General features: G+C 43.0%; 1 protein-coding gene across 6 annotated transcripts in view; it reads left to right on the top strand.

Annotated features, from left to right (window-relative positions):
* Positions 1-13,183, top strand: part of upf2 (UPF2 regulator of nonsense mediated mRNA decay) — a 148,647-nt gene that overhangs the window by 32,939 nt on the left and 102,525 nt on the right. For all 6 annotated transcript variants that reach the window (XM_072471012.1, XM_072471009.1, XM_072471011.1 and 3 more), the window contains 4 exons: positions 1,155-1,352; positions 4,295-4,465; positions 9,633-9,736; positions 11,890-11,975. In XM_072471012.1, the coding sequence (XP_072327113.1) occupies positions 1,155-1,352; positions 4,295-4,465; positions 9,633-9,736; positions 11,890-11,975 (559 nt within the window). The remainder of the gene's footprint in view (positions 1-1,154; positions 1,353-4,294; positions 4,466-9,632; positions 9,737-11,889; positions 11,976-13,183) is intronic.

Here is a 13,183-nt window from a genome sequence, read left to right on the forward strand (position 1 = left end):
GCTTGTAAAAGGTTCAAGATCAAGAAGGCAGAAATTTAAAGTGATTCGCAAAAGAAGCAATTGTAATCATAGATCATAGAAAAATACAGCACACAACAGGCCCTTCGGCCCACGATGTTGTGCTGAACCTTTGTCCTAGATTAATCATAGATTATCATAGAATTTACAGTGCAGGAGGCCATTCGGACCATCGAGTCCGCACCGGCTCCCGGAAAGAGCACCCCACCCAAGGCCAACACCTCCACCCAACACCAAGGGCAATCCTGGACACCACGGGCAACCCATCATGGCCAATCCACCCAACCTGCACATCCCCGGACCGCGGGAGGAAACCAGAGCACCCGGAGGAAGCCCACGCACACACGGGGAGGATGTACAGACTCCGCACAGACAGTGACCCAAGCCGGAATCAAACCTGGGACCCTGGCGCTGCGAAGCAACAGTGCCAACCACTGTGCCACCCTATGAGGCATTATAGAGCACTTTCTCCAGTTATACATAATCCAGAAATCATCTTCCAAGGGTATCAATCCCCAGAGCAAACCTAACCTAATTTAACCAATACATACAGGTAGTCTTATTTAGTTATTTTATGTATTTTGGATGTTATTTCACATATTTGGGATGCTTTTACACCACACTTCAGGACAGTGACATAAAGAAGTCATCCTTTGCACTTATGCTAAAGTTGCATCCAAATAGGGTTGGGGGTGGGGGCACGTGTGAGAAGAAACTTTTTCACACGACGAGTGGTTGGGGTCTGGAACGCGCTGCCTGGAAGTGTGGTGGAGGCAGCTTCAATCGAGGCATTCAGGAGGGTATTAGATGATTATTTGAATAGAAACAATGTGCAGGCGTATGGGGAAAAGCAAAGGCAATTGCAATAAGCATGCTGCTCTTTTGGGGAGCTGGTGTGGACACAGTGGGACAAATAGCCTCCTGCGCTGTAACAATTCTATGATTCCCTGTAGTATGAGGCAGTTTCATCAAAAACATGTGTTTGGCAGCCAAGATGTGACTTTGAAAATCCAATGCAAACAGCTTTAGTTAGCGCCATGAATATATTTATTAGATTTATATCAGCAGCCACTAGGTGTCACTAAATGACAGTTGTTTCAAACGCTGCAATGAAGTTCTGTAATTTTATTTAACAGAGCATGGCACTGGCATAGACATCTTCACACCTGGGAAACCTGGAGAATATGACCTTGATGGAGGAATCTGGGAGGATGAAGATGCGCGCAATTTCTATGAAAACCTAATTGACCTGAAAGCATTTGTACCTGCCATATTGTTCAAAGATAATGACAAGAACTCTCAGAACAAAGATGCCAGCAAAGAAGATTCAAAAGGTAATGCCGTGTGTGGGTGTGGAATGAAAAATCCATATATATAGAATATTTGATTGGAATTGGAAGAGGCCCCAATGGCTTTGACAAAGAGTCATCCAGACCTGGAACATTTGCTCCCTTCTCTCGCCACAGAGAAATCAGCTTGCATTTTCATTTCAGAATTTGACCAAGTGTAATGTGCTTTTGAGAATATGGGCTATAACTTCAGCAGAAAGACCCAAATTGGTCAGCAACTTGCGGTGATTCACAATTCATGGCGTGACTTCTTGCTTCAAGTTGCTGAATGATTTATTCATTAATGATTGTGTCACTCAGGTGCTATTAGGTTTTCAGCAAAGTCTGGCCATTTGACTAGATTATCACCAGCTTCTTTTATACTGGCGACTGATACATCTCGAGGACAAATGGACTCTGTTATTAGATTGTAATGGATCTCAATAGGATATAAGCAGGCTATCGGGTGAATGTGTGATGGATGTAAGGAAAACTACTGTGTCACATTCCATCTTGATGACGATCTGCTGCTCCAATTACAAATTCCAACGGTGTTTGTTTAATTGCAATGAGATAAGTTGTATATATATTATCTCTCAGATATAAAGGTATTGAAATAAAACAAGCAATATTCACCTTATCAAAGCTATGGTGCAATCTACAATACTGCAGTTATTGCACTCTAATTTCATATAGTTTAGGGGCTGAATCTTTATCTGGACAAGGGAAAATCTGACCTGTGCATCAATCACCGTGGCGCATAATCTGCACATGTGAGTTCACACAGCATTTTTGTCTTTTTATGCTTGGGGAGGGGGGGGGGGGGAGGTCGGGGGGGTTGCTGTACAGTTTGTGAGCCAGGAACCAGCACAGGAGTATGGGTACGAAAGCAGACTAGTCACAAGGTTTGCCTTAATTGTCCAATACTATTCCAGCTCCCAACAGAATTTAAAGCCCCTCTAACCTCATACCTCACTCCCCTCCCACCCACCCTCATGCCAGCCTTTACCCTCCTCAAATTACCAATGCCACCTCTATGCCCCCATTTATCCTCCATGCCCATTCAGATTCCTCCATGCCCCTTGCCATTTATCCTCCATGATCACTCGCCCAGTAGCACTATATATTGTCCTCTGATTCCATGCAATATCAATGGAAAATATTTTACATTATATCCAATAAAAGCCTCCATATAATTGGCAGTAAGAGAAAGAAAATGCTTATAATCCCGTGTCAGCAAACCAAAAACCACATCAAAAGCACAATATGTTATTACAACCGCTTGAAAGTGTTAATCAGTCTCAGATGAATGGAACACTTGCTGTGCTAAAACCCATTAATACTTGGAACTTAATGAACACTAATAATGGCCATAGGTGTCCAAAGAATAAACTTGTCTCTGGGAAGGAAAGAACCAATGCTCATTTCAATGTCAAAGCTGAGTGCTTGTCGATCAATGTAGCAAGGCAGATGGTTAGTTTTTTTGAAGTGTCAAAACCAGGCTCCTTTTTAACGTGCCAGAACAATTTAAATCATGGAAGAAAATATGACAACAGAAGCTGACAGGACATTTTTCTACATTTTTCACAGCATTATGATACTTTCACCATTGGAAAAGTACTGTTTAGCACAGTGGGCTAAACAGCTGGCTTGTAATGCAGAACAAGACCAGCAGTGCGGGTTCAATTACCGTACCGGCCTCCCTGAACAGGCGCCAGAATGTGGCGACTAGGGACTTTTCATAGTAACTTCATTGAAGCCTACTTATGACAATAAGTTATTATTATTATTATTATTTAATGTATGTGAACAAGTGTATAAGGTGAGTCAATGTAAGGGTCCACTTAACTTTAAAGGACAGATCACTGCACCAAATGCACATTCTACATTGCAATACAGCACCTAACGTTGTCATATGAAGGTGTTTTAACGGGCTTCAAAAACCTGCACCACCAGAAGAAAATGGTGTGCTGGATGAAATCCAATTTTTGTCCTCAATTTAAAATGGGGAACCCAACCTTAGCAGAGGTAGGTGTGCGTTTTGCACAGTATGCATTCCCGATCTGCAGAAAGGAGCGGGTTCGGGAACGCGGGGGAGAATCCTCACTGAAACGTACCTCTGTACGCAGATGAAAATTCGGCCCATGGAGGCTGGCAACAGTGCTTCTTAAAAGTTTGTTAAATTAGAGAATTTTTTTCAGTGTGCTTGAAATTGTGTTCTTAGCCCTTTTCTTCAAGTGTTTATTTATGATTTAATCTTTGCTGACAACAACTTAGAGCAATGGTTTCTGATAAATCAGGGGAGCAGGAGTCAATGCATTTGTCCAAACATGATAATTCTGCCCTACTAATGGCATTGCAGACTATTATCACACATTGAAGGTTTAATTTCGGCATATCTTTGGCTGTAATGTTTTTTTCGAACATTTGACGAAAATAATTTGCATTAATTTACGAAGGATGCATGTAAAATGTTATCAATTGATTGATTGTTTTTGTAACAATGTTGCCACACAATTTGTGTGTTTCACATTGAGAGCAGAGATCTAACTGTGTTGAGTGGATATATGGGATTTAATCGTCATGGGCAAGGAGCGCAAACCTTGATCCTCAGTTTATACTTGCCTTGTTGCAGCCATAAGCGGCTCTGAAGTTAAGCGCCCATATTTCTGGATTGGGCAGGGTTGAAAAGAAATCAGGTTTTCTATACCTGACTGCTATCCAGTACCCCTTCAGATATATGCAGATAGATTCACAGGCATATTGGGCTTCAGTCACTTCCACCACCCTCCAGTTGATGGGTGAAGGACAAATAAAGTTACAAAGGACTTTTAATAGTTCTGCTGCTGTAACCAACTCTAATTGTATTGCCATAGATGGTTGAATTGGAGCTTTTGCAGAATTCGCCACAGAGATCTTTATTTACAGTAATTCAACGTTTGTAACAGATTCCAAAGATGGGAAAGAAACCAAGGATGGAAAGGATTCCAAAGAGTTAGTTGTTGCCACAGAAGAGCTGGAGCTGGAACTGGAGAATCTGGATATTAATGATGAAATATTGGAGGAAGAAGGACCAGAAGAAACAGAAGAACTCAGTCAAAAACTTCTGGAGGAACATGGTAACACTTGTTTTAACCACTGTAATTAAACTGTGCAGTCTACTGCTTCAACAATGTGGCTGAACTGCATCCAACCTCCACAAACTACTGAGACTGCCGTTTGTATTTTCATATTTTCTTTATTTGCGGGATGATATCTTTTTTAGAAATAGGGAAGTACCATTGGGCCCAACAAGCCATTTTCTTTAGGATTATCTGTCTTGACAGCATAGGGTTGCTAGCTGTTGATTATTCTGTCACTTCCCCCAAAGAAAACCTCAATTTTGATTAGGCGGAATGTATTTTCACTTTTACAAAGGAATCCGACTGGGATTGGAAATTCTGAGGTGATGCATGATGATGCTGATGACTGTTGGAGGACATGAATGCTGAGGGGTTTTTAAAAAAGTAATTTTCTCTGCTTCCTGCCTGTGTCGGATTTTAAGTGGGCAACTGGTTCAGAAACTCCACAAACCAACTGGTCTTTTAAAAAGCATGCCCTGCAAAAGAGAACTGTGTTGCCCCTATTTAGCAATGCTTTTGTGGTCCAGAGCAAGATATAAGCCACCACCTATCTAGCCCAAAACCTAGAAATGTAGCAAAAATTAAACAATTTTCCTTAAAGGTTACAACCTATGTGTTAACACCCTTGACGTAATAACGACCCCAGTTTGTTAAGATATGGTATGTTTCAATAAGGCACGGTAGCACAGTGGTTAGCACTGTTGTTTCACAGCGCCAGGGACCCGGGTTCGATTCCCGGCTTGGGTCACTGTCTTTGCGGAGTCTGCACCTTCTCCCTGTTTGCGCGTGGGTTTCCTCCGGGTGCTCCCGTTTCCTCCCACAAGTCACGAAAGACCTGTTTGTTAGGTGAATGGGACGTTCTGAATTCTCCCTCGGTGTACCCGAACAGGCGCCGGAGTGTGGCGACTAGGGGCCTTTCACAGTAACTTCAGTGCATGTTAATGTAAGCCTACTTGTGACACTAATAAAGATTATTAATTTTATTAAGGTAAGTAAGAGAGATTTTGTACAAAATGTATATGCTTAAAATATTTTACCTTCGCTTTTTTCTATGAATGGAGTTTGAAAATATTAACGTGATATTGGCAGTAACCTTTCATTGTTAATTGTATTCTAAATGTTTATCGCGATACTAGGTACTAAGTTCTGGTTAAGCTATTGTACATGAAAATCCTGTCATAACATTGTAGATAGATGCTGCTTTTTGTGCTGTCTCCTACTCCAATGCAATATAAAGCTAGAGAACCAGCGTCATTTTCCTAGTTTGTTTTACCCCAGCTCAAACTTTTCTGATGGAAGGTCATCAAAGTTGGAATGTTGACTCTGTTTTTCCCCCATAGATGCTCCCTGACCTGCTGAGTATTTCGAGCATTTTCTGCTTTTATCTTCAAACCAAATATTTTGATATGTAGGGCAGCAAGTCTGCATTCAGTCTGACAAAGATTTTAAGTACCTTCCTTAAAATAAGTTGTTGAAAAAAATATTTTTGACCTAAACATGGTTCAATGAGTTGCGAAATTTCCACCTGTTCAGCAGTTGCATCTGTCAGGAGTGGCTGCACATATGCTCTACATTGTTCAGAACAAGATCAACAAGTCCAGTCACCATAGGAAATCCTACGATGACCAGCCAGTCATTGCAAAGCATGAACCAGTTCCATTTGGTGTCCACGAAATGCTGCCACAGCACAGTACTGACAACACCACAACGTTAGATGGGGAGGCGCCCAGTTGGAGTTTCTTTGCTGTCAGAATGATTTGCGTCTTCCACATCATTTGCCGTAGGGTACAGTAAGCATAAATGCTCATGTACAGTATAAAACTACATGCTCACTTGTCAGATAAGTCCAAACAGTGGCTTTCTAACCAAAAGGGGTTCTGGTTGCTCCAAGCCTACACTGATTTCACAGAATCACAGAGCAGAAGAGGCCCATTGAGTCTGCACCAACGCATGACAAACACCTGACCTACCTACCTAATCCCAATTGCCAGCACTTAGCCCATCGCCTTGAATGTTAAGACATGCCAAGTGCTCATCCAGGTACTTTTTAAAGTATGTGAGATGCCTCTACCACCCTCCCAGGCAGTGCATTCCAGACTCTCACCATCCTCTGCGTAAAATAGTTTTTCCTCACAACCACCCTAAACCTCCTGCCCCTCACCTTGAACTTGCGTCCCCCATGACTGACCCTTCAACTGAGGGGAACAGCTTTGCTCTATCCACCCTGTCCATGCCCCTCATAATCTTGTATACCTCAGTCAAGTGTCGTCGTCCGCCCCCCCCCCCCCACCCACCCACCCACCCAGTCTTCTCTACTCCAACAAAAATAACCCAAGCCTGGCCAACATATTTTCATAGCTTAGCTAAATGTTCCATCCCAGGCAACATCCTGGTGAATCTTTTCTGCACCCCCTCCGGTGCAATCACATCCTTCCTATAATGTGGCGACCAGAACTGCACACACTACTCCAGCTGTGGCCTCACCAAAGTTCTATACAACTCAAACCATGACCTCCCTGCTTTGTGTGCCCCATATGCCTTTTTCGCCAGCTTATTAACCTGCCCTTCAGCCTTCCGAGATCGACGGACAAACACGGCCAAGGTCCCTTTGTTCCTCCAAACTTCCTGGTGTCATCCCATTCATTGAATATTTCCTTGTCAAATTACTCCTTACAAACTGCATCACCTCTCACTTTTCAATGTTAATTTCCATCGGCCACATATTGCCCATTTGACCATCCCGTCTATATCTTCCTGTAATAAAGGCACTCAACCTCACTGTTAACCACCCGGCCAATCTTTGTGTCATCCGCAAACTTACTGATCCTACCCCCACACAGTCATCTATGTCGTTTATATAAATGATGAATAATAGAAAGCCAACACAGACCCCTGTGGAATGCCACTGAACACTGGTTTCCAGTCACTAATGCAGCCTTCTAATTAAGCCAATTTTGAATCCACCTGATCAAATTGTATCCCACATGCATTGTTTTTTTTAAGGATCTCGCATGTGGAACCTTGTCAAAGGCTTTGCTGAAATCCATATAAACTACGTAAAATTAATCAGATTTATTAGGCATAGGGCAGCACGATGGCGTAGTGGGTTAGCGCTGCTGCCTCACGGCGCCGAGGTCCCAGGTTCGATCCCGGCTCTGGGTCACTGCCCGTGTGGAGTTTGCACATTCTCCCCGTGTTTGCGTGGGTTTCACCCCCACAACCCAAAGATGTGCAGGGTAGGTGGATTGGCCTCGCCTCCTGGGGCACAATTCATCCAGACCTGGAGATTTGCCCACTTTTAAGCCTGCCAATACCCCCAATAACTAAAATCCACATTCTTTCTTCTATCTTTCCACCCCCCCATCCAAAACTTTTTCGCAACTTGCCTATTTCTTTGTCCATAATGAGCTTAAATAGCACCAAGTTGTGGTCGCTATCACTAAAATGCTTCCCCACCACCACCTCAGCCACCTGTCCGGCTTCATTCCCCAGAATTAGGTCCAGCACTGCACCATCCCTTGTTAGACCCTCTACGTATTGACGTAAAACGTTCTGCATATATTTTAAGAAACCACTGCAATTAAAGCCCTTAACACTTGTTCATGATTCTGAACCAGATGTCAGCCTTAAAGCCGGTACAATTCTTTGCTACAGTTCTTCACACAGAGTTGGCAAACTAATCCTAGTACACGACATTGAACATTAAACCTATTGCTGCCTTGCATAAAAACCTCTGGCTTGGAATGATAGCCATATCAATGATAGAGGGGCCAATTACTTGGGGGCATAGGTTAAAGGTGCGAGTGGCAAGGTTTAGAGGAGATGTACGAGGCAAGTGTTTTACACAGAGGGTAGTGGGTGCCTGGAACTCGCTGTCGGAGGAGGTGGTGGAAGCAGGGACGATAGTGATGTTTAAGGGGCATCTTGACAAATACATGAATCGGATGGGAATAGAGGGATACGGACCCAGGAAGTGTAGAAGATTTTAGTGTAGACGGGCAGCATGGTCGGCACAGGCTTGGAGGGCCGAAGGGCCTGTTCCTGTGCTGTACTTTTCTTTGTTCCTTGTTCATTTTGTAACTGTTGGTCGCAATCAGCTGCTTCTGCAGCCTTGCCTCCACCTGGCAGAACACGCAGTTGTTGGGGTATACTTATCTATTGAATTCTTTTGAAACAGGCTGAACAAAAGCTGAACTATAGGGGTAGGGCTATCTTTGGGGTTCAGATGCCTCTGAGGTGGTGCATGTGGATTGGATTGAAGTCTTTCCTTTCTCTCAGACAACACATTTATCTCTGTCCCAGGACACTGGTAATAATTGACCAGCTTATCTGGCTTACTAATTGCAGCTGGGGCTGTAGAATTGCTACTGTGAGCTAGAATTCCTCCCACTTGGCCCTAGATAATCATGCATGCCTGTGCCTTAATCGGTAGTTTTGCAGCTATTACTTAAGTGGTATGTGAGCTGACAGATTGAACCTACCAATATTTTTACATTCCTGATCCACTCCCCTGTTTTAATTGCTCCTTCGCTAGTGAATAGCACATATTTGCTCCCTAGCCTCTGCTCATGCTGAGTGGAAAGGAATTGCATGAGACTAATATACATTGATCGCTACTTTTTTTTTCATCCATAAAGTAGCATCCTCTCTGACTCCTTAAATCATGTAGCCAAGATTGGAAACTAACAGCTAATCTTGAGCATGAAACCATATCCTACTACCCAATGATCCATCCCAAGTCCTGCAAATCTGTCAGGAACAACTTTAATGGTGCAGTGGTTATGAAAAGATAACTTTAATCTCATAGTGAAGAAAACCCACGGGACTGACCGGTTGTTCACTGCTGAACCGGCAGTCTCAAATGAACTGCTGTGGAGTTACACTGAGAAGATGCAATTTGACCAATAGCCATGGATCTCTTGGCTGGCTCAGAGATGTTATTGTAGAGGACTGGAGTAGATTGTCTGCTTGCAATCCTGGTTGTCAGTAACTGGAGTAGAAGTTTTACTTGTAACTCAGGAAAAAAAGGAGACAGTGCAAAATATTGAAATGTGCTTTACTAATATGCACCTGATACTGTCTCAAGTTTTTTGGCATGTCTTCCTTTGGTCCCAATGTGAAAATGTATTTATACTCTCTCTGATCTATGGTATTTATATTGCAGAACAAGATGAAGAGGAAGCCAGCACTGGTTCTCATCTGAAACTGATAGTGGATGCTTTTCTACAGCAGTTGCCTAACTGTGTCAACCGTGACCTGATAGACAAGGTACATTTAAGAGTTCTGTTTCATACTGCAATTTCTGTGGAATTTGTGCAGCTACTTTTTCTTTGTGTGCATTATTTCATTTATCTGCTGTTAACCATATAGCAATTGTAGAATTTCCTTTGCAGCTCGAGGAATTAATCTCTCTGTCCTGCTGCAGGCTTGTGTATTGCTCTGCTTCAAATGTTCATTAAATTTTCTCTTAAAAGATGCAATTAGCAAAGCCAGTGGCTGTGTGAAGAAATTTCTCCCCACTCACTGAATGACAGGTTTAAATTGACGATTCCCCCAAATCATCCATATTCTCTGTTTTGTGGAAGGGGTCGTAGTATTTCATTTCTTTGTTTAATTATCTGTAAATACTGAAAATAAAAATGGACCTAGCTCTGACCATTGGGGTACATGACTTGCAGTCATTCTTCAATTCGAGTAACCTCATTGATCTTAAATCTTTGTTCCCTGTCCATCAGATAGTTTTCTAAGTATTTCTTTCAATGCCAAACATCTGAGTTTTGTGAGATCCCTTCTCAAATTTATTTTGAAAATCCATTTTGCCTTTATTTGTCCAATAGTTCACTTCAAAGTTGCCAGTCAGCCATGGTTCTTAACTAGCACATGAATTTCTAAACATTTCACTAAATGCGTCTCAAATTATGGATTAAGAGTTTAAGCACAATTGATGGGCATAAACCAACTGGCCTGGAGTTAACACTGTTCATCTTTCTCTCCCTTTTTGGACATTGGTGCATCGCCTTTTTTCTAGTGTGAAGTTGTAAGTGCTACTTTCTGCAGTTGAGTCGCTTCCCAATGCTGCATTTGTGGTTAAGGGCAACCTTGCTTGCACCTTCCAACAGTTACTGCACCCCCGGGTGCTCGAGTTTTTTCTGTGCACTCTGCAGCATAATTCTCTGCCTTGGAGAGCACGATATTTCTATTTCTTAAACCAAAAATAATTTCAACCCTCCTTGCCTTGTCTTTTATGTGAGGCTGCCCTGGAGTGTACATGGAATAGTAATTTGCTACAAAAGGAAATCCAACGTCTTATTTGAAGGTCTAGATGTATTCGGATCCTATCTTACTGTTGTCTTTCTGAACCATCTTTGCCGCTATGACCCTCTCATGATTTTCTGAGTTTGTGACCGTTCACTTAGAATTGTTGTCCCTGCGCATTGACCCAAAAAAGGGATTTTTCTACAGTTCCTTATGCTAATTTGTTAACAATTGGACATAAATGGGCAAAGAATTATATAGTTTTCCTTTGTTTGCAGTGTTTCCTTGATTAATGGGTGAGGGTGGAGGGAGTATAACTAAGTTTCAAATGCTACCATTGCATCCTAAAGGGTTCAGCTATATTCTACATTCTGTTCGTAACAATTCTTGATGATTAAGCACAGAACAATTGTAAAACGTTTATTGCGCTCCAGTAAATATTGACGGTGAAATTCCACTTAATGTTAGTGGAAAAGGGGCGGCACGATGGCGCAGTGGTTAGCACTGCTGCCTACAGCGCTCAGGACCCGGGTTTGATCCCGGCCCCGGGTCACTGCCTGTGTGGGGTTTGCACCTTCACCCCGTGTCTGCGTGGGTCTCACCCCGACAACCCAAAGATGTGCAGGTTAGGTGATTGGCCACACTAAATTGCCCCTTAATTGGAAAAAAATAATTGGGTAAATTAATTTTTTTAAAATGTTAGTGGAAAAGTCAGGCCAGTATTGAAGCAGCTTTTTTTTGGAAAATAGGATGTTTTCGGAAAGTATAAGGTTTTTTTTAATGTTTGAGAGACTGATGAAGCAGCTGTCAAACGACACAAACATTCATACGTTATTTTGACGATGAAACTTTATAAACAATCCATTTGATCTTTGGGTAATGGCTCAACTCTTTCCCTACTAATGCAGGTTTTAGGCTCATTGTAAAGAAAATCGCATTGAATTCTTAAAAATGGTATTAAAATAATCTGATCTTTTGATACAACGGCCTCATTTCTTTAAAAAAATCCAAGTCTCTCAAACATTTGTAGTTAAAATAATTCATGCTATTTAGCTGCAATATTACAATGCCTGATGAAATGTAGACACCATTCAAAGGCGATGATCTTGACAGCTAAGTTTGAAAACTTTCAAATCAACAGTTTATAAACTTTCCTTTTTACTCAGGCTGCGATGGATTTCTGCATGAACATGAACACGAAAGCTAATCGAAGGAAATTAGTCCGAGCCCTCTTCACTGTACCCAGGCAGAGGTTTGTGTATTATTGTTGTAGCTCTTTTTAATAAATCTATGTAGGGGTATGTTTATGTAAGGGGAGGTTTGTTTATTGTTGTCGCTTTTTCTTGGTCTCGGGATGTGGGCGACATTGGCACGGCCGCATTTGGGTGGCATGGTAGCACAGTGGTTAGCAGAGTTGCTTCACAGCTCCAGGGTCCCAGGTTCAATTCCCGTTTTGGGTCACTGTCTGTGGAGTCTGCACGTTCTCCCCGTGTCTTCGTGGGATTCCTCTGGGTGCTCGGGATGTGGGCGACATTGGCACGGCCGCATTTGGGCGGCATGGTAGCACAGTGGTTAGCAGAGTTGCTTCACAGCTCCAGGGTCCCAGGTTCAATTCCCGTTTTGGGTCACTGTCTGTGTGGAGTCTGCACGTTCTCCCCGTGTCTTCGTGGGATTCCTCTGGGTGCTCCGGTTTCCTCCCACAGTCCAAAGGTGTGCAAGGTAGGTGGATTGGCCATGCTAAATTGCCCTTAGCGTCCAAAATGGTTAGGTGGGGTTACGGGGATCGGGTGCAGGTATGGACTTGGGTAGGGTGCTCTTTCCAAGAGCCGTTGCAGACTCAATGGGCTGAATGGCCTCCTCCTGCACTGTAAATTCTATGATTCTATGTAATGGCCAACCTTGGTTACCATGATGTGAATCCTTCTCTGTGCACTGCTGCAGTTCTTGTAATGATGCTGCTGCCATAGTGGTGCTTGGTGGGGAATTCTAGGATATTGTCGTGGCAATTCAAAAAGGATAATTATCTATCCAAGTCAAGAAGGTACGTGCTTTGGAGTTTGCCCTGTTCAGCGCTTCACTCCAGAGACCCTACCCTATTTCTATCCCTAGTTGTTCCTCCCACCTTTCCCTTGTCCTGTCCAGTGGGGAACGCACCTCCTCTAACAGTCACCCATACAGGTCCTGGCACTTCCCCCTCCTTAAGTCGCCTGCGTTCAACAACTCCTCTATCAGTGTTTGTTCCGGTGTCCATGGGTCTGTTGTTGCTTCCTGATAGAGAAATTTTTGATTTGTATGTGTCGTAGTTCGTTCCCTTTGGGCAGTTGAAACTTCTCCGTCAGTTCATCTAGTATCGCTAGTCTATTGTCCATGTAAAAGTCACTAACTGTCAATGTCTCCCCCCCCCCCCCCCCCCCCCCCCGCCCCTCCACCTTTTAAAGGTGGCTTCCATTGTGGCTGGCA

The sequence above is a fragment of the Scyliorhinus torazame genome, chromosome 13 (genome assembly GCF_047496885.1).
Source record: "Scyliorhinus torazame isolate Kashiwa2021f chromosome 13, sScyTor2.1, whole genome shotgun sequence".
Classification (NCBI taxonomy): domain Eukaryota; kingdom Metazoa; phylum Chordata; class Chondrichthyes; order Carcharhiniformes; family Scyliorhinidae; genus Scyliorhinus; species Scyliorhinus torazame.